Here is a 21,893-nt window from a genome sequence, read left to right on the forward strand (position 1 = left end):
TTTTCCATCGTGGAGTAGGCCACTTCCCTCAGCAACAGCTTTCTGCTCAGGTACAAGACTGGGTGCTCTTGGCTTGCAGAGTCCACCTGGCTGAGCACCGCACCGAGGCCGAAGTCACTGGCATCGCTCTGTATTACAAACGGCCGCATGAAGTCGGCTGCCTGTAGTACTGGTGGGCTGGACAGGGTACCCTTTAGGGACTGGAAGGCTGTCTCGCAGTCCACTGTCCAATTGACTGCAGAGGTCAGCTTCTTCTTGGTGAGGTCCGTCAGGGGCTTCGCCAGGCTACTATAGTGTGGAATAAACCTCCTATAGTACCCAGCAGTCCCCAAGAATGACATCACCTGCTTCTTGGTCCTGAGGGTGGGCCAGGATGTGATGGCCTCCACTTTCTCAGGCTCTGGCTTCAGAGCTCTCCCGCCTACCCGGTGGCACAGGTAGTGGACCTCGCTCATGGCCAGCTGACAGTTTCCCAGCTTGATGGTCAAACCTGCCTGGTGGATACGCCTGAGCACCTGGGCTAGATGCTCTAGGTGGTCCTCCCAGGTGGGACTGAAGATGGCAATGTCATCCAGGTACGCGGCTGCGTACCCTTCAAGTCCCTTGAGCAGGGTGTTGACCATCCACTGGAAAGTGGCAGGGGCATTCCTCATTCCGAAGGGCATCATCGTGGACTCGTACAATCCAAATGGGGTAATAAAGGCAGAGCGTTCCCTGGCCTTGCGAGTCAGGGGGATCTGCCAATATCCCCGGCTCAGATCCATGATGGTCAGGTACTGAGCCCCGGCCAACTGATCGAGCAGGTCATCGATGCGTGGCATTGGGTACGCATCAGCGACCGTGACAGCATTGAGCCCCCTGTAGTCCACGCAGAACCGAGTGGTTCGGTCCTTAGGGATGAGGACTACAGGCGAGGCCCAAGCGCTGTTGGGTGCCTGGATCACCCCCAGCTTCAGCATCTTGTCAATCTCCTGGCGCATGTGTTGCTGCACTTCCAGGGAGACCCGATATGCTGAACGCCGGATCGGGGGATGATCCCCAGTGTCCACGTGATGGACGGCCAACTCAGTCCTTCCGGGCTGGTTGGTGAACATCTCCCGGAAGGGGTGTAGGGTGGCCCACAGCTGGGACCGTTGGTCCTCCAAAAGCTGGTGGCCAACCTCCACATCCTCAATGGATCCACCTGCCCTAACCTGGGCGAGCATATCCAAGAGGGTTTCCGCCTCTCCTTTCTCGGGCAGGTTGCACATGGGGAGTGCACATGCCTCCCGCTCATGATGTGCCTTCATCATGTTCAAATGGAAGGGCTTCCGCCTTCCACGGGCAGAGTCCAGGGTGACCAGGTATGTTACAGGGTTGAGCTGCTGGTACACAAGCTATGGGCCTTCCCAGGCTGCCTGCAGCTTGTCTTGTGGAACGGGGACCAGTACCCACACCTTTTGACCCACTTGGTAGGTCCTCTCATGAGCATTTTGGTCGTACCAACGCTTCTGATCGGCCTGGGCTTGAGCCATATTGTCGTGCACCAGCTGCGTCAAGACCTGCATTTTGTCCTGGAAGCGCATGACATACTCGATGACCGACACTCCAGGGTTGGCCAAATCCCCTTCCCAAACCTCTTTCACCAGAGTCAGGGGGCCCCGCACACATCGCCCGTTCAGGAGCTCAAAAGGTGAGAACTCCATTGAGGCCTGTGGAACCTCCTGGTAAGCAAATAACAGGTGTGGGAGATACCGCTCTCAGTCATGCCCATGGGAGTCGACCAACATCTTAAGCATCTGCTTTAAGGTGCCATTGAACCGCTTGCACAGGCCATTAGTATGTGGATGGTACGGGCTGGCCACCAGATGTTGCACCTGGACTTGCTTACAGAGGGCCTCCATCAGGTGTGACATGAATTGGGTCCCCCGGTCAGTGAGCATTTCCTGGGGAAAACCCACTCGGGAGAAAATCTCCAGCAATGCGGTGGCCACCTTGTCAGCCCGAATGGACGACAAGGTCATCGATTCAGGGTACCAGGTGGCATAGTCTACTACCGTCAGTATGAAGCGTTTCCCGGAGCTGCTGGGGATGGCCAGCGGGCCGACCAGATGCACAGCCACCCTCCTGAAAGGCTCATCAATGATGGGCAAAGATACCAGTGGGGCTTTGGGGTGTGGCCCCGCCTTCCCCACTCTCTGACAGGTGTCACACGAACGGCAGTAAGGAATAACGTTTGGAACACCATTCTAAGTCTGAACTGGGTGCAAAAACCTAAAAACACATCACTATGGGGAGATAAGGTATGCACACCAATGACTATGTAAGGGGAATACATGAAATAGCAGAAACTGCTGTGTGAATACTGACTTGAAAAATCCAATAGCTATATGTAAGAGTGAAAATGTGAAAAATGGAATCTGCATTACTGCCATGAACATATGAATCAAGAGAAATGTAGCTACTGAATTGATCAATGCAATAGAGCCCCAACACTACGCCAAAGTATTTCTCTACGTTGGGGTCCCTAGCTTGTGTGTGTCCTCTCATGCAGTTAAAAAACTTACCGTGTATGGGAAGCTGAGACCCAGGCTATTTATGCGTATGATATGGATTGGCAATAAGACACATTTTCACTCTTACATATAGCTATTGGATTTTTCAAGTCAGTATTCACACAGCAGTTTCTGCTATTTCATGTATTCCCCTTACATAGTCACTGGTGTGCATACCTTATCTCCCCATAGTGATGTTTTTTTAGGTTTTTGCACCCAGTTCAGACTTAGAATGGTGTTCCAAACGTTATTCCTTATTGTTAGTAGTTTTTCGTTTGTGAACCCTCCCCAACCACACCTATTGCCGATCCATATCATTCGCATAAATAGTCTGGGTCTCAGCTTCCCATACACGGTAAGTTTTTTAACTGCATGAGAGGACACACACAAGCTAGGGACCCCAACGTAGAGAAATACTTTGGCGTAGTGTTGGGGCTCTATTGCATTGATCAATTCAGTAGCTAAATTTCTCTTGATTCATATGTTCATGGCAGTAATGCATATTCCATTTTTCACATTTTCACTCTTACATATAGCTATTGGATTTTTGAAGTCAGTATTCACACAGCAGTTTCTGCTATTTCATGTATTCCCCTTACATAGTCATTGGTGTGCATACCTTATCTCCCCATATACACGAACGGCAGTAGGCAGCCACATCAGCCCCCATTTTTGGCCAGTAGAAATGCTGGGTTAACCTGGCCTTGGTCTGAGTGATCCCTAGGTGTCCGGCCATCGGAATCTCATTTGCAATCCGCAACAACTCCGTCCGGAATAGATAGGGTACCACCAACTGACGGTCCCTGGGCCACGCCTCTGGTGAACCCTGCTGGACCGTGACCCGGTACAGCCGTCCTTGGTCCCAGACCACTCGCTGCGGGTCCGAATCCGAGGGAGGCTGTGCCACCTGCTCCTTAAGAGCTTTCAGGCTGTCGTCAGCTTCTAACGCTGCCTGAAACCCCTGACTAGATGTGGCCAGAATCGACGAGACTGTCACATCTTCGGTCAGTACCCCGGGACCTGTGTACTGGCCTCCGCCTGACTTGGCTGCCACTTGGTCAGAAGGGGAAGAGCTATTGGACCTCCGGGAGGCCCCTTGGCTTCAAGCACTCCCACTGCAGGTGACAGCGGCCACAGCCGCTGTTACCGTGGGTCGTGCCTGCTCCTCCTCCGTTCCTGACCAAGTCGCCGGTTCAGGCAGACCTACCTGGCTTCCTGACACCCCGATTGTGGGGGAACCCTGCACCGAGATCTTACCTGGGAGCACTTCCGCTCCTGGGCCAGCCCCAACCTCACCTGCCTGTTCCCCCCCCCTGCAGCAACAGAACCCCGCTGTGAAATCTCTGGGGACCCCGCATTTGCTGTGGTAGCCCCCACCCCACACACTGGTTCTCCCCCTGCAGTACCCTGCTCTCTGCTTATGCCTGCAGAGGGCAACAGATCCCAGCTCACTGGCTGATCACTTGTAGAGGCATTGTCACACCCTACTCCAACCCCCTCCCCTGTCACAGCTGCAGCTGTGTGTGTGTCTATAGTGTCTGTGTAAGGCCAGAATCACACTTGCTAGTGCCTTGCATGTAGCTCGCGCGAGTCTCTCATGGTAGAACCCGGCATGGCCGCACACTATGCATACAGGAGCGTCTGAGCTTCATAGAGATACATGCAACCGACCCGCTCCTGTCAGGGGAGTGTGCGGCCATGTCGGGATCTACCATGAGAGACTCGCGCGAGTTACACGCGAGGCACTAGCAAGTGTGATTCTGGGCTAAGCAGAAAACTCAGAGTTCACTCCCTCCTCCCTTACATCATGCACAGATAACACATCAACATTGTCAGGGGCTTTGTCCGTACTGGCTGAAAGATCAGCCCTTGGGGATTCGGGGGCCTCAAACTGGGAGGTTATCTGCCCAAAATCTGTCCCAAGTAACACTTTGGCGGGAATCCGATCAGTTATCCCCACCTCCCTTACCCCTCGTCCTGCGCCCCAGTCCAAGTAAATCTTGGCGACGGGCAGCGCCGGGTCAATGCCTCCAATCCCGGAGACAGCGAGGGTTTTTCCGGGTATTAAGTCTTGGGGGGACACCATCTCAGGCTGTACCAGAGTCTCAGCGGCACAGTCTCGCAGTTCCAGGGTCATAGACCGGCCGACGGTGACAGGTTGGAAGTTGTCCAGGGACCTACCACCACCCCCACCCACACACAACACTGTGGGCGGTTTTTGGGATGGGGACGAGGCCGGGGCCTTGGAGCGCTGAGGGCACATGGCCTTGAAGTGTCAAGGTTGGTTGCACTGGTGGCACCGCCTTGGTTCTGCCACGGGCCTGGAGAGGGGAGTTGGGGGGGACACCCCCTGCAGTCTAGAAGCAGGTGGTGCAGTCGCAGAATTCATCTTACCCCCTCTCCAGGTGCTGCTGGCGGCCGCTCTCTTTGCCTCAGGGGCCCGATTGTTGGTGTAGTCATCTGCCAGGGCAGCTGTAGCAGTGGACCACTTTGGCTTCTGGTCTCGGATGAACTGGCAGAGATCCTCAGGGCAGTTCCACAAGAGTTGCTCCGTGATGAACAAGTCCAGGATCTCTGGTCCGGTAGTAAGCTGCAGGCCTTGGGTCCAGTGGTTGGCAGCTCGGGCAAGGGCCCGTCGGTGGTCAGCCCAGGTGTCCTTTGGTCCCTTCTGCAGGCTCCGGAACTTCTTGCGGTAGGACTCTGGAGTAAGGTTGTACTGTTGGATCAGGGCCCACTTGATGGTGTCATAGCCCTGATCTGCCTCAGCAGGCAAGTCCCCAAGGATATCCAGGGCCTTACTCCTTAAATGGGGGGTCAGGTACTTGGCCCACTGGTCCTTGTCCAGGTGGTGCTGCCAGCAAGTCTGTTCAAAAGCCGTCAGAAAAGAGTCCAAGTCTCCATCCCTCTCCAGCACTGGGAAGTCCTCAACACGGACCTTTGGAAGCTTGGTGTCTCAATGGTCACGGGTGGATGATGAGAGCTGGAGCTGAGCTAGCCGCAGCTGGTGGTCACGCTCTGCCTGTTGCTGTCGCTCTGTAGCCTCACGCGCTGCCTGCCGCTCCGCAGCCTCACGTGCTGCCTGCCGCTCACGCTCTGTCTGTCGCTCCTCGGCCTCATGCGCTGCCTGCCGCCCTGCAGCCTCGTGCTCTGCCCTGCGCTCCGCTATGAGTTCCTTGTAGCCCTCCCGGTCTCCAGCCTGGAGTAGGGCCATAGCCATTTGTAGAAGGGCATCTGCCAAGCTCGGTGGATTGGCAAGTGATGATCTGTGGCACGCTGCAGAGCCAGGTGATTCACTGTCCATTGTAGAGCGGAGGGCTGGCATCTGGCTCCCTGAGGACATTTGGGTGTACTCCTCCTCATCTTGTACATAATAGCCAGGTTGTGCGATGTCCTCTGCAGAGGTGTTCTCTGGCATCAGGCTCTTGGAGGGCTCGTGGACAACCTCGTCATTGCTGTCCACAGCACCGTCCTCCACCTCCTTGCCTCTGGCCAAAGCATCGGCCATTTCTTTAGCTTTGCTCCTGGTGTTATCAGCCATTCTTGCAGACTTTGGTCACTGACACAGAACTGCCACCTGATGCGCCCACACACCCTACTGTATCTGCACTCTGACACTCTAGTGTTGGTCTGGTCTGAAGACCCCAGCAGCCACAGCTGCTGATGGCAGTCTTTAGTGTCTGGGAGTATGGGTCTCACACTCACACACACTATTATCTCGATCCCACCACTTGCCACCAATATCTCACGATCGGGGGGTGATAAGCGGGACTCACACCCCTCCTTTATACCTCCCGACCGACAAACAGAGCACGTGACGCGCTCTCTAGCGCCCCTGTTATAGTCAGGCCAATTATGGAATTGCCCGGAAATAAGCAAGGAGGCCGCTATTCTACTATGCCGATGATTGAAGGGGTCCCGGTGAGAGTAGGGTATATATTCCCCTGACCTCAGCGGACGGAATATATAAAAACCTCCCCAAATCTCACTGGCCGCCCCACAATGGTCCCTGGCATAAACTCACTGCCACCAACCGATTTACGGTAACTATTAACCGAGCACACAGACGTGGGCTTCAAGATCGAGATACAAGAACATCCCAAGATTAATTATATAATTTAATCGGCCTAAGCCACACTACAAACTACAATATATACAATAGGGAATCTACAGAATATACATAGGTCACAGTACATTTACAAGTAAGTTATGGATTACAAGCAGGCATACAGTTCAAGCAGTTACCTTGTGCGTCTGGCCACAGGGGGGCGCTGTTAGACCAGGATTCCAGGAACTTTCCCACAGGTGTATCCACACGTGACCCCCGGCAAAGAACAAGCTAAAAATGTCTGAACTGTGGTATTCAAACAAGCTCAATTCATGTCCCCTCCTCTTTTAGTGACTTCACAGGGTAGTAGTACTGCCCCACCCCCTGCTTAGAGTCAAAAGTAGTATCCAAAGTGATTTTTGGCCATAACTTTGCCTGAGAACGTCGTAGGCGGATGCCAATGCTCTCATTTTGACAGTTATGATTTTAGCGCCAAAATTATAGGACACATGGCTGGTCTGCTGGTTCCCCACTGGCCTATATCACGTTTGGGGTACTTCCCAAGGTCCCACTTCCATATAAAATATGTGCTAGCATTGTCCGCATGCTGAGACACCGTTTTTATGCTTGCCATATTTATAGGAAGCACGGCTCACGAGATATTAAATATTTACTCCTGGAGCCGGTCTGTCTAGTGTGTTGAGGATGTGTGTTAACTGGTTAGGAACTTGTCCTACAGGGTCACCGAGGGAGGTCATCCTCTCCCTTTGTTCTGAAGACCTGACAGGACACCTAATAGCTCAGCTAATCTCCATATCATAGGGGATTGCCTTCTGCTGTGTAAGTGGATTTGACACCTTTCCTTTGAAACCAGTCTGCAAAAGATTTCTGTGTGTGTGAAGGGAGAAGGGAGGGGTGCCATCAGGGAGTGATGAGAGAAATTATGACCGACCATCATAATTCCTTTTCATATCCCAGGATTTACCTCACAATAGGAAAGAGCAACTGTCTGCAGCTGTAAAAACCCTAATAAATACCAGCACTACTGATATGAAAAAATCCTGAGGTTACTAAACCTCTCCCCTACTGTACCAGCACTCAGATGTTACTGGAATACAAAAAACACTAATATAGACTGAATAATACCAAGCATGACAAAACACAAATCTTGCAGAATCATGGAGTTAAGAATACAGACACTCCTAGCAGGGAATGATCCCATTCCACCACGAACTCCACACAGACAAATTACGAATCATGCATAGTATCAAAGCAGAACAACAACAAAAGGTGGTAAACAAACAGTAGAGGTACAAGACCACTTATTTGAGGAAAGTTCTGGAAGTAAGCAGAGCTGGCTGCAGAATGTCCTTAACACACAGGAGCATTTGACCACCGGCAAGTAACAAGAGAAAGCTACTAAGTTAAATAGCCCAATCTGACCCTGATTGCCTCTGCAGGTGTGTCACTTCCATTCCACACAACAACTGCACTGCCAGCACTGACCACAAGAGGGAGCTCCAAACTGGAAAACGTATTGACAACAGGTGACCCAAGCAGCTACTGGCTGTTAACCCCCACTGCTTGGTGTTATCTTCACTGGCAATGGAAAATCCAGGGAAGCCCTTTTTTAAGTTTTTTTCCAAAAAACTAAAAATAAAAAATGACGTAGGCTTCGCCATATTTTTGTATGCTTGCCAGGTACAGCAGGCAGGAACGGGCTGCCCCCAACTACCTATTTGTACCCAGCTGGGAACCAAAAATATAGGGAAGCCCTTTTTTTAATTATTTCATGAATTTCATTAAATATTTAAAAAAAAAAAATGACGTGGGCTTCGCCCAATTTTTGTGTCCAGCCAGGTACAACTAGGCAGCTGGGGATTGAAATCCGCAGCACAAGTTGGCCCAAGCTTTCTGGGCCCCCCCGCTACGAATTGCTGTCCATAGCCACCCCAAAAAATAGAGCTTTCATAGAAGCACCATCTTCTGGTGCTGTAGCCAAATCTTCCAGTGGCCCTGGTGCCAGGTGGCATGCTGGGTAATAAGGAGTTAATACCAGCTTTGCTTTACCAGTTGGTATTAAGCCTGAGATTTTTAATGTCAGGCCAAGTTCAACCCGGCCATTAAGAATCTCCAATAAAAAGTTAAAAAAAAGACACCACACAGAGAAAAAATACTTTATTATAAATAAATACACAGACACACTTAATGACTCCATCTTTATTACTTCCTCTCACCCCTCCATGATCCTGGTCTTCTGTTTTCTTCAACCCATGCAGCTCTGCTATATCACACAGCACAGGAACAACGCTGCTGCTCCCCTGTGCTGGGTAATCGAGCAGAGGCTGCGGCGGGTTGGTAGGTGGTGACGTCACCGCTGCCACCGTTGTCATAGTAACCTACTGAGCGGGTTACTAAAGCAACGGTGATCTCCGATCAGCTGAATACTGGCGCCACTATGCCCTGGCTTCTGCATAAGCTGCCGGTAAATAGGGAGTTAACTCTTGTGGCTCCTGCAGGAGCCAGTGCATAGCGGCCCCGGTAATCAGGTGATCGGAGATCACCGATGCTATAGTTACTATGGCAACGGTGGCAGTGGTGACGTTATGTCTCCTAGTACCTACACTGCCTACACACTAAATCTGTCCCTGGCTCAGCAGCACCTCCCCCTACACTAGCTGACTGTGGATCCCATAGAGCTGATGAAGCTGTGTGGCCAGCCATTACTGTAATGCCACAGCCATGTTGGTTGTGTTATTACAGTGTGTGACAGTCAATCCCTGCATGTGGGCTGACTCTATAAACAGCGCCCCACATGCAGGCAGGGGAGCCGAGCATCTGCCTGAGCATCTCGCCGGTACTCAGAGCTCGCCGAGTATACCGAGCACTGAGATGCTCGGGCGAGCACCGAGTAGCAGTGAGCATGCTCTCTCATCCCTAGTGTTAATTCATTGTTTTGATGCCTTCAATGTGAATCTACAATTTTCAGACCCATAGGACGTGCGGTTTACCCCTGGCACCACGTAGAGGCATGCGACCCGGATCCCCATTACTGCACCTGAAGGACCCTTTACCAGACCCTATACCAATAGAGTCGCAGAGTCAGGTAGTTACCTGAGCCAGTAGCCAACCCGCCCCCATTGCTGACAAGAGCGACCACATTGTGGCTATTTATCTCTGGTTCCCATATTTTATCCAAGAAATCTCCGTATCTCACAGACTATCTGGGACGTCTATTTACGTCAGAGACCTTAACACATGTTATGGATCAATGAGGAGTTGGCTCCAATATAAACCAGACCCTTTACGCATGACCATGCACCAATATATCATTGACTAAGTAGAAAGTCTGGGATTGATACTTTTTAATAGTGCCATCCTCTACCTGTAGTGTATTCCGAAACTGACCACCTTGTACCCCTTGATTCATACGATATCCCAGCGCTGGTTGAACAACAGTGTCCTGCACATATTCATCCATTTTTTCGTCCCTCCATTCTTAAGCCTGTCCGACCTGAAGAAGGCCATACTGGCCGAAACGTTGTGATTGGCGGACTATTGTACAGCACTTTTTGGCACTTTTTCACTACAAAATAAAAAGAAAAGGATTTTGACATCAGCTTCATGTTTTCTGACTTTCTGTGTCTCAAAGGGTGATTGTGAGTGTGCCAGGGTTCCCATATTGCATGAAAATAAAGAAAACTCTTTGAATGAGAAGGTGTGTCCAAACTTTTGGTCTGTACAGTATAACTTCCCTTCATTCAAAGTCATCTCATATATATCTTTTTCCCACCATGCTATCTATGAAGGACCTCAGGATGATATCATTGTGGATGAGGTCTAACACAAGAACTGCCATCCTGGTATTTCATAAGATGTCATCGGATTAGCTGGACCTCTGCAGAAGACACAGTGCAACTTTCATTTTTATAGAAACCACCCTACATAAATATATTGAGACAATACCGAATACCCACATAATTAACCATATATTTTCATAATTAATTCCATATTAAATGGGACAATTTATGACATGTGGGTTACCAGGACTATCAGGACAATCGCAATAACATATGTAAGGCGGGCTTTGCACACTACGACATCGCAGGTGCAATGTCGGTGGGGTCAAATTGAAAATGACGTACTTCCGGCATCGCATGCGACATCGTAGTGTGTAAAGGTTCGATGATACGATTAACGAGCATAAAAGCATCGTAATTGTATCATCGGTGCAGCGTCGGCGTAAACCATAATTACGCTGACGCAACGGTCCGATGTTGCTCCTCGCTACTGCGGCAGCACACATCGCTGTGTGTGAAGTCGCAGGAGCGAGGAACATCTCCTACCGGCGTCACTGCGGCTTCCGTAGGATATGCGGAAGGAAGGAGGTGGGCGAGATGTTTACATCCCGCTCATCTCCGCCCCTCCACTCCTATTGGCCGCCTGCTGTGTGACGTCACAGTGACGCCGTACGACCCACCCCCTTAATAAGGAGGCGGGTCACCGGCCAGAGTGACGTCCCAGGACAGGTGAGTCCATGTGAAGCTGCCGTAGCAATAATGTTCGCTACGGCAGCTATCACAAGGATATCGTACCTGCGACGGGGGGGCGGGGACTATCGCGTGCGGCATCGCAGCATCGGCTTGCGATGTCGCAGCGTGCAAAGCCCGCCTAAGGCCCAATTAGTCAACCTGTGGCTGCACATTAGTGAGGCAAAGTCTGCAGTATTGCGCTGATTGTATCTATTTATTTATATATTTATACCTTCCATTAGAACATACTGTTGGTATTTATACAGTTTTGTTTAATTAATATGTGGGTACATATCATTAGATTAGTCATATAGCACATATGAATAATTTATTATTGCAACCTACAATTTTACCTCCGATATCATAATAATATATATAAGTCCACTTAGTTAATCTGTTGCTGCATATTTTGTGGCAAAGTGGACATTATTTTATTTTTATAATAGAATATGACATTGTTATACTACACAGCATTGTCCAATCAATTCACAGCTGTACATTGTCAGATTTAATACGAAGCGCAGTCCTATAATGCCTATATATTGTAATCCTTAATTCTGATATTATGATGTGTATCAGTCATCTTGTGAAGTCAGTTATTGTGCGGCTTTAATAAGACGATTGTATGAAATAATTGTATGTTGCAATCCTATAGGGCTCCATAATTATGCATTAGTAATTTGAGAGGCAACTTCAATAAAAGCGTATTACCGCTATATATGATAATAGCCTATATGCTGCAACTTGATAAACCTTTAATAGGTTGATTATTATACAATTTTTTCACCTGTAATAATCATGGCAAAATTATAGGCATTTTGTACCTGGTTAAACTTTGATTTTTATGGTGTTTTAACCCTTTACTTGATAATAAAATATTATGCACTTATCTTTGGACTGTTTGATCGCCTTTCTTTTCTCTTTCTCTTCCCGTGTTTGTATCTCCTCACCCTCCGGTCTTGTCTTCTGTTCCCTGCGCCCTTTGTGTTTCCCTTTGCTTATCTAATCTCCCGGCATCTGACTTCGGTTCTGTTTTCTGACCTGATCTTGATTCTCCCTCTGCATTTACTTGACTTCCCATCCAGACACTGACTGCTTGCCTACTCTATTGCCCCCTGGTGGTTCGCTTGGCTAACTACCTGCTTACTCTGCTGTACTTCAGCCTTCCTTCTGTTACAGTGTTTGACTCTCTTTCACTACACTGCTGCCACCTAGTGGGGAATACGTTGTACTACTTCTCACTAGCCCTTTGTACAGCGTGACAGTGTCATGGTGTAGTTCAGTAGTAAGAATTTTTTATTTGCTGTATTTATTCCTAAACCATTTGATGTCTTCCATTCCAGTGTATTGGAATCTTATGTGTTCTGCCAGAAATAACCTGAAAGTCATTAGATTTACTGCTTGGAAAAACACCGCTATACAGCGGTGGACAGAGACAGAAGAGGACCCCTGTATCAGCACAGCCTATGGGCCCTTTTGCAATCCAACAGCTCAACATATTGTACAATTCTACGTGTTTAAAAGTACTAGTTGGCCCAATTAATTCTTAGGCCCAACAGGTTGCACCAATGATATGTCTTGACTCCATTTAGTTACCTCTGTGGAAAAGCAATTTGTGACTTTCATGCCTAGGAATCGTTTGCTATTCTGTAGTCTTCTCATCGAGTTACCATCTATCGGCTCCCCATATTGAAACACCATTCTCTAGTGCCAGTGTGTGAATCCAAACCTTTTCTTTCACATACAAGTGCATCTCAATAAATTAGAATATCATCAAAACGTTATTTCAGTTACTCAATACGAAAAGGGAAACGCATATATTATATAGAGTCATTACACAAAGAGGGATCTATTCCTATATATTATATAGAGTCATTACACACAGAGGGATCTATTCCTATATATTATATAGAGTCATTACACACAGAGGAATCTATTCCTATATATTTTATATGACAGAGTCATTACACACAGAGGGATCTATTCCTATATATTATATAGAGTTGTGGCGCCCCTGACCTGGTCAGGCACCACTGAGTACTGCACCCATGCTGGGGACAGTACAATACAGGTAATCCAGAAGGCTGACCGGGGTGTGGAACACAGGCGCATAGTGATCAGGTCTCACACATGTACCCATGAGAGGACCCCTGGGGATCCCAGGAGGGGGAAAAGCCTTCACCTTCACTGGAATAGTGGAGGGGGCCAAAAGCCTCCATCTCCTCTCAAGGGGTGTGGTAAGAGAATCTGGTTGCTAGGTGGCGTAGGCAAGAACAGGAGAGGAGGGGCAGTGAGTCAGTTAGAGCAGAACTCCATAGGGCTCAGTGAGGAGCAGACCTGTGGGGCTGTTGCTGTCTAACAGCGCCCGCGCAGTGGCTACTGACGGGGGAGAACGGTCATCTAGGAGTGCTACCCGAAATCCATCTTCAGCTAGAGAGAGAGCAACGGAGTGGGAAGTAAGGAGACTGCTGGAGAGTACCAGGCCCAAACGGGCGGCAGATCCCGAAGCGGAGATAGATCCAGCTTTCTTTTGCTAAACCTGCCGGTGTGGGGCTCTCAAAGCCCACGCCACAACACCACAAAAGCCGCAGCCACGTAGCCACAGTTAGGGCCCATAGGTCACAGGAGGCAAGCAGCTGGAGTGGCCTGGTCCAGGCGACAAGCAAACGGCAAACGAAGGGGAGAGAGGCTGCAGCATCTTCCCTGGGTGACCCCCATAGGGACTCAAAGTCGGGGTTACCCCAAACCACCAAGGGCTAAGGAAGGCGAGTTAGTAGTCACCCTCACAAGTCAGCCTGAAGGACACCTGGTTCCCGCCTGGTTCATCCCAGCTACGCCCGGGTTACTCACCCTGCCACCTGAAGTGAGTAAAAACCCTGAAAGACATTCTGCCTGTGTGGAGTTATTCTGCGCCTTGTGGTTCTACGCACCTACACAGGGCCCTGGGGCTTGCCTCACTCTCAGGAGGCTATTCCAACTAACTGCACTCACCATCAGCCCCAGGCGTCCCTCAACCTGCAGTGGCGGTCCCTACTGGCCGCAATACTGAGAGTGGCGTCACGACAAGAAGAAGATCTCCTACCTGTGACCAGATCCAGCTGAGTGGAGTCCCTGAAGGTAATGCACCGACACAACACCTGTGGGGCTTCACAGAGTCATTACACACAGAGTGATCTATTCCTATATATTATATAGAGTCATTACACAAAGAGGGATCTATTCCTTTATATTATATAGAGTCATTACACACAGAGGGATCTATTCCTATATATTAAATAGAGTCATTACACACAGAGGGATCTATTCCTATATATTATATAGAGTCATTACACACAGAGGAATCTATTCCTATATATTAAATAGAGTCATTACACACAGAGGGATCTATTCCTATATATTATATAGAGTCATTACATACAGAGGGATCTATTCCTATATATTATATAGAGTCATTACACACAGAGGGATCTATTCCTATATATTATATATTATACAGAGTCATTACACACAGAGGGATCTATTCCTATATATTATATAGAGTCATTACACACAGAGGGTTCTATTCCTATACATTATATAGACTCATCACACAGAGGGATCTATATCACGTGTATATTATATATTATATAGAGTCATTACACACAGAGGGATATATTTCAAGTATTTATTTCTGTGAATGTTGATTATGGCTTACAGCCAATGAAAACTCAAAGGTCATTATCTCTGAAAATTAGAATGATTAGCACAAAACACCTGCATAGGCTTCCTAAGTGTTTAAAATGGTCCCTTAGTCTGGTTCTGTAGGCTACATAATCATGGGGAACACTGCTGACTTGACAGATGTCCAAAAGGCAGTCATTCACACACTCCACAAGGCGAATAAACCACAAAAGGTCATTGCTAAAGAAGCTGGCTGTTCACAGAGTGCTGTATCCAAGCTTATTAATGGAACATTGAGTGGAAGGAAAAAGTGTGGTAGAAAAAGGTGCACAAGCAACTGGGATAACCGCAGCCTTGAAAGGATTGTTAAGAAAAGGCCATTCAAAAATTTGGGGGTGATTCATAAGGAGTGGACACTGCTGGAGTCAGTAACTATGAAGAATTATAGATCTGGCACTCAAACGTGTAGAAGATTCAAGAATTTTTATTTACAAGCATATAGATGTGTGACCATAAACATAAATATATTGATGTTTCGGTCAATTTGAACTTCCTTAGAATCACACAGCAGGCTTGTGCTATTTAGTTCCCGGATAAAGGCTCTGTGTGGAATGTTGCCACTGTGGGTCTATGTGCGTGCTTAGGTAAGTGCAGAGCTTGAACACTTGCACATTTTACTGCCTTTCATCTGGCACTTAAGGGTGTTTTTAGCCCTGTTTAACATAATAAACAAATAAATAATTAAAAAAACAACTTGGCGCCCCCCTTTTTTTTGATTACTAGCCAAGGTTTCCATTTTCACAAGTGTAACAGAAGAAAATTACCATACAATTTGTTGTGCATTTCTTCCTGACTACAGGGATACTCCACATGTGGTGGAAAACTACTGTTTGGTTGCACGGCAGAGTTTGGAAGAAATCGAGTGCTAATTGAATTTTAGAGTGCATTTTTGGCTGGAATAGATTGTGGACGCCATGTAACATTTGAAGATCCACTGACATGCCAAAACAGCAGAAATCCCCCAAAAGTGAATCCATTCTGGAAACTCCACCTCTCGAGGAATTAATCTAGGTATGTAGTAAGCAGTTTTAATCCTTGGGTGATTTAAAGTGTTGTATAACATTGGTGTTACATCCCCACTCGAGTCCGCTCCCGCAAACGTCTGCTTCGATCACCAAGGGACACTGTGTTCCTGCCGTGGACTGTGCTGGTGATAGGAGAGGAGTCAATGCCAGTGGCTCTGGTGGATGCAGGCTTCGCTCATCCACTAAGCTGGATTTCACTGGGACCTGCTATACCACTGGCTAACTGTAGGTGGCGTGTGTCTTCCAGCTGAAGGTACCACCAATCAGCTACAGCCAATGGAAAAACACCACACCCTTCTAATTACCCCTCCTGCCTGCTGGTTACTGCCAGAGATAGTTTTGTATTCCTGGTTCCTGGTACTCACTGTGTTTTGACCTCTGCCTATTCTCTGACTACCCTTCTGCCTGCTGTATTTGTACCTCGCGCCAGATCCGGATTTGACCTTTGCCTGGTTTCCTGACTACATCCTTGTCTGCCGATGTTGTTCCTGTTCTGCATCTTCTGGTTTGACCCTGCCTGACTACTACTCTCATCTGGATTGCAACTTTCCACAGTTAGCAATCTCCAAGGCCCTGTGGTAATTCCAAATCCCTGTATAGAGGTTAAAGGGCTTCACAGTTCTCAGGGTTCTGCTTTGTGAGCGGCTTTCCTCTAACCTCTCCGTGACAGCCAGTCTGAGTTTGTGGTTTCAGGCAGGCATTACATTTGGGTTGTGAAAATAAAAAATTACAATGTTTCCACTAAAATGTTAAATTGACCCCATAGTTTTAATTTTCACTCATGGAGAATGCGTCCCGCCTCGGTGATGTCGACTCAACTTTCAATTATAAAAGTTAACGTGAAACCACTGGACATCAGAGACAGCTGCACCCGGGCGTCAAATGATGGGAACTGAGCAGACAACGATAGCGATGCTCACAGTGAGAATTGGCAACAGATGGTATTTAGAAAGGGCCTTCATTCTTAGCTTTAAATTGATGTGGCCACTATGCATTCTCGTGGAGAACCTCTTTCATTAATTTTTGGCATTCATAGTGACATTACGGCATAGTAAAATAATAGATGAAAAATAAATGGCCACATCATGCAGACATTTGGTTGGATTGGTAAATTTTACTATAAGTAGTATAAAAAAAATGAAAAAATCAGATAGCAGCTATAGAGCTGTCTTATTTCCGAGGAGGCCAACACTAATGCCGGCGTCACACGGGACGATCTATCATGCGATCACACGAGCTATCGTACCTCTGTCATTTGTGCGTCACAGGCAATTTGTTGCCCGTGTCGCACAAAGTCGTTAACCCCCCGTCACACGTACTTACTTCCCGGATGACCTCGCTGTGGGCGGCAAACATCCACTTCCTGAAGAGGGAGGGACGTTCGGCGTCACAGTGACGTCACACAGCGGCCGGCTAATAGAAGCGGAGGGGTGGAGATGAGCGGGACGTAAACATTCCGCCCACCTCCTTCCTTCCGCATTGCCGGCAGGACGCAGGTAAGCTGTGTTCGTCGCTCCCGGGGTGTCACACGGAGCGATGTGTGCTGCCTCGGGAACGACGAACAACTGGCGCGCAGAAGGAGGCATGAGATTATGAAAATGAACGACGTGTCAACGAGCAATGATAAGGTGAGTATTTTTGCTCGTTCACAGTCGTTCGGAGGTGTCACACGATAGGATATCTCGAACGATGCCGTATGTGCGTCACGGAATCCGTGACCCCAACGACATATCACCCGATATATCGTACCCTGTGACACCGGGATAAGAATACACCTGACATGGCCAACTCTTACTAGTATTACATTTTTAGTAGACTCCCACCCTGTTTGGACACACGTTGACTTTGTAGCTCATCCGAGACCTCGTCACTTGTGTCACCATTCCCTTTAATAATAAAACCTGGCAGACAAACCATTCTTAAAGTAATAATATTGTATCTAAAAACCTTTACCCAATAAAACTAAATAAAGGATGAAAAAATATCTATTAGGAGAACTTTCCTTTAACGAGAAACCTACAGTATGGTTCTTCAACGAGAACAAGTGGCATATGTTTATATTTTGGGCAGTGGAATGATCTTGACAAACTATTGGATCTGCTAGATTGATTCTTTACTTGAGTTCCCTTCCTCATCTTCAAGCGTTGTGGATGTTGATTGATAATGGATGATGTAGAACATACAAGTGCTTCTCAATAGATTAGAATATCATCAAAAGGTTAATTTATTTCAGTAATTCAATAAAAAAGTGAAACGCATATATTATATAGAGTCATTACACACAGAGGGATCTATTCCTATATATTATAGTCATTACATACAAAGGGATCTATTCCTATATATTATAGTGTCACACAGAGGGATCTATTCCTATATATTATAGAGTCATTAAACACAGAGGGATCTATCTCAAAAGTTTATTTCTGCTAATGCTGATGATTATGGCTTACAGCCAATGAAAACCCAAAAGTCATTATCTCAGAAAATTAGGATAATTACCACAAAACACCGGCAAAGGCTTCACAAGCATATAGAATGGTCCCTTAGTTTGGTTCAGTAGGCTAAAAAATAATGGGAAAGACTGCTGATTTAACAGATGCCCAGAAGGCAGTCATTCACACAGTCTACAAGGAGGGTAAGCCACTAAAGGTCATTGCTAAAGAAGCTGGCTGTTCACAGAGTGCTGTATTCAAGTTTATTAAGGGAAAGTTGAGTGGAAGGAAAAAGTGTGATAGAAAAAGGTGCACAAGCAACCGGGATAACCACAGCCTTGATAGGATTGTTAAGAAAAGGCCATTCAAAAATTTGTGGGAGATTCTCAAGGAGTTGACAGCTGCTGGAGTCAGTGCTTCAAGAGCCACCACACACAGACGTATCCAGGACATGGGCTACAAGTGTCACATTCCTTGTGTCAGGCCACTCATGACCAATAGACAACGCCAGAAGCGTCTTACCTGGGCCAAGGACAAATAAGAACTGGACTGTTCTCAGTGTCCAAGGTGTTGTTTTCAAATGAAAGTAGGCCACAATCCAAGCTGCTGAGGTCTAATGTGAAGTCTCCACAATCAGTGATGGCTTGGGGAGCCATGTCATCTGCTGGTGTAGCTCCACTGTGTTTTATCAAGACCAAAGTCAGCGCAGCCGTCTACCAGGAAATATTACAGCTCTTCATGCTTCCCTCTCCCAACAAGTATTTTGGAGATGGAAATGTCATTTTCCAGCAGGACTTGGCCCCTGTCCACTCTGCCAAAAGTACCAATACCTGGTTTGCTAACCACAGTATCACTGTGCTTGATTGGCCAGCAAACTCTCCTGACCTAAACCCCATAGAGAATCTATGAGAGACACCAGAGCCAACAATGCAGACGAGCTGAAGGTGGCTATCAAAGCAACCTGGGCTTCCATAACACCTCAGCAGTGCCACAGGCTGATCGCCTCCATGCCACATTGCCGCATTGATGCAATAATTAATGCAACAAATCTCTCTGTATTGACTCTATATAATATATAGGAATATATCCCTCTGTGTATAATGACTCTATATAATATATAGGAATATATCCCTCTGTGTATAATGACTCTATATAATATTTAGAAATAGAGCCCTCTGTGTGTAATGACTCTATATAATATATAGGAATAGATCCATGTGTGTGTAATGACTCTACATAATATACAGGAATAGATCCGTCTGTGTGTAATGACTCTATATAATATATAGGAATAGATCCCTCTGTCTGTAATTACTATATAATATATAGCAATAGATCCCTCTGTGTGTAATGACTCTTTATAATATATAGCAATAGATCCCTCTGTGTGTAATGACTCTATATTATACAGTACTGGCCAAAAGTATTGGCAGCCCTGCAATTCTGTCGGAGAATACTCAGTTTCTTCTTGAAAATGATTGCAATCACACATTCTTTGGTATTATTATTTTCATTTATTTTGCTTGCAATGAAAAACCACAAAAGAGAATGAAAAAAAAAATCAAATCATTGATTATTTCACACAAAACTCCAAAAATGGGCCAGACAAAAGTATTGGCACCCTTAGCCTAATACTTGGTTGCACAACCTTTAGCCAAAATAACTGCGAACAACCGCTTCCGGTAACCATCAATGAGTTTCTTACAATGCTCTGCTGGAATTTTAGACCATTTTTCTTTGGCAAACTGCTCCAGGTCCCTGAGATTTGAAGGTGCCTTCTCCAAACTGCCATTGTGAGATCTCTCCACAGGTGTTCTATGGGATTCAGGTCTGGACTCATTGCTGGCCACTTTAGTAGTCTCCAGTGCTTTCTATCAAACTATTTTGTAGTGCTTTTTGAAGTGTGTTTTGGGTCATTGTCCTGCTGGAAGACCCATGACCTCTGAGGGAGACCCAGCTTTCTCACACTGGGTCCTACATTATGCTGCAAAATTTGTTGGTAGTCTTCAGACTTCATAATGCCATGCACCACGGTCAAGCAGTCCAGTGCCAGAGGCAGTAAAGCAACCCCAAAACATCAGGGAACCTCCGCCATGTTTGACTGTAGGGACCATGTTCTTTTCTTTGAATGCCTCTTTTTTTTTTCCTGTAAACTCTATGTTGATGGCTTTTCCCAAAAAGCTCTACTTTTGTCTTATCTGACCAGAGAACATTCTTCCAAAACGTTTTAGTCTTTCTCAGGTAAGTTTTGGCAAACTCCAGCCTGGCTTTTTTATGTCTCGGGGTAAGAAGTGTGGTCTTCCTGGGTATCCTACCATACAGTCCCTTTTCATTCAGATGCCAATGGATAGTACGGGTTGACACTGTTGTACCCTCGGACAGCAGGGCAGCTTGAACTTGTTTGGATGTTAGTCGAGGTTCTTTATCCACCATCCGCACAATCTTGCGTTGAAATCTCTCGTCAAGTTTTCTTTTCCTTCCACATCTAGGGAGGTTAGCCACAGTGCCATGGGCTTTACACTTCTTGATGACACTGCGCACCGTAGACACAGGAACTTTCAGGTCTTTGGAGATGGACTTGTAGCCTTGAGATTGCTCATGCTTCCTCACAATTTGGATTCTCAAGTCCTCAGACAGTTCTTTGGTCTTCTTTCTTTTCTCCTTGCTCAATGTGGTGCACACAAGGACAGAGGACAGAGGATGAATCAACTTTAATCCATGTCAACTGGCTGCAAGTGTGATTTAGTTATTGTCAACACCTGTTAGGTGCCACAGGTAAGTTACAGGTGCTGTTATTACAGAAATTAGAGAAGCATCACATGATTTTTCAAACAGTGCCAATACTTTTGTCCACCCCTTTTTTATGTTTTGTGTGGAATTATATCCAATTTGGCTTTATGGCAATTTTTTTTTTTTCATTGAAGACAAAATAAATGAAGATAATAATACCAAAGAATTTGTAATTGCAATAATTTTCAGGAAGAAACTGAGTATTATCTGACAGCATTCAGGGGTGCCAATACTTTTGGCCAGCACTGTATATGTTTTTCACTTTTCGTATTGAATTACTGAAATAAATTATCTTTTTGATGATATTCTAATTTATTGAGATGCACTTGTATATCCTAGACAAGTCGGTAGAAAAATTGAACTTATAATTATAAATACTGTTAAAAGATCTTACCTGTCCATAGAATGGTGGAGACGATGGTTAGAGAGATGATCAGGGACTTAATCATGGCTAAGGCAAGGTCGTTTTATGGACAGCATCAAATCCAATATTCTTTATGAAGGATCCCTATGACTATTGTATTTATATGGTGAAATGTGGGCCGTGTCACTGTTTCTGTTAAATCAACACTCACATGTCCACGTCTTCTATATGTCAGGGCAAACTTCACGCCATTGTGTTTGTAGGCTTCTAAATTAACTCCTTCGATGATTAATTTTTTTGCAAAAGTTTCTGTTTTTTCTAAGAAGGAGCTACAAGGTGACATTATAGTACATAACCTATAGACCTGCCCATCAAATTGATGGCCCCAGACCAGCTCATTGTGCTCGTGCCAAAAACACTCTTAACTCTGATAAATATCTAGAATATAGGG

At 46.6% G+C, this 21,893-nt stretch overlaps 1 protein-coding gene across 1 annotated transcript in view; it reads right to left on the reverse strand.

Annotated features, from left to right (window-relative positions):
• The window catches only part of LOC142255768 (phospholipase A2 inhibitor and Ly6/PLAUR domain-containing protein-like), a 69,238-nt gene extending 47,711 nt beyond the window's left edge, over window positions 1–21,527 (reverse strand). The window contains exon 1 of the mRNA XM_075327215.1: window positions 21,473–21,527. Within this exon, the coding sequence (XP_075183330.1) occupies window positions 21,473–21,527 (55 nt within the window). The remainder of the gene's footprint in view (window positions 1–21,472) is intronic.
• Window positions 21,528–21,893: the final 366 nt, after the last annotated feature.

Source organism: Anomaloglossus baeobatrachus, chromosome 11 (genome assembly GCF_048569485.1).
Source record: "Anomaloglossus baeobatrachus isolate aAnoBae1 chromosome 11, aAnoBae1.hap1, whole genome shotgun sequence".
NCBI classification, from domain to species: Eukaryota; Metazoa; Chordata; class Amphibia; order Anura; family Aromobatidae; genus Anomaloglossus; species Anomaloglossus baeobatrachus.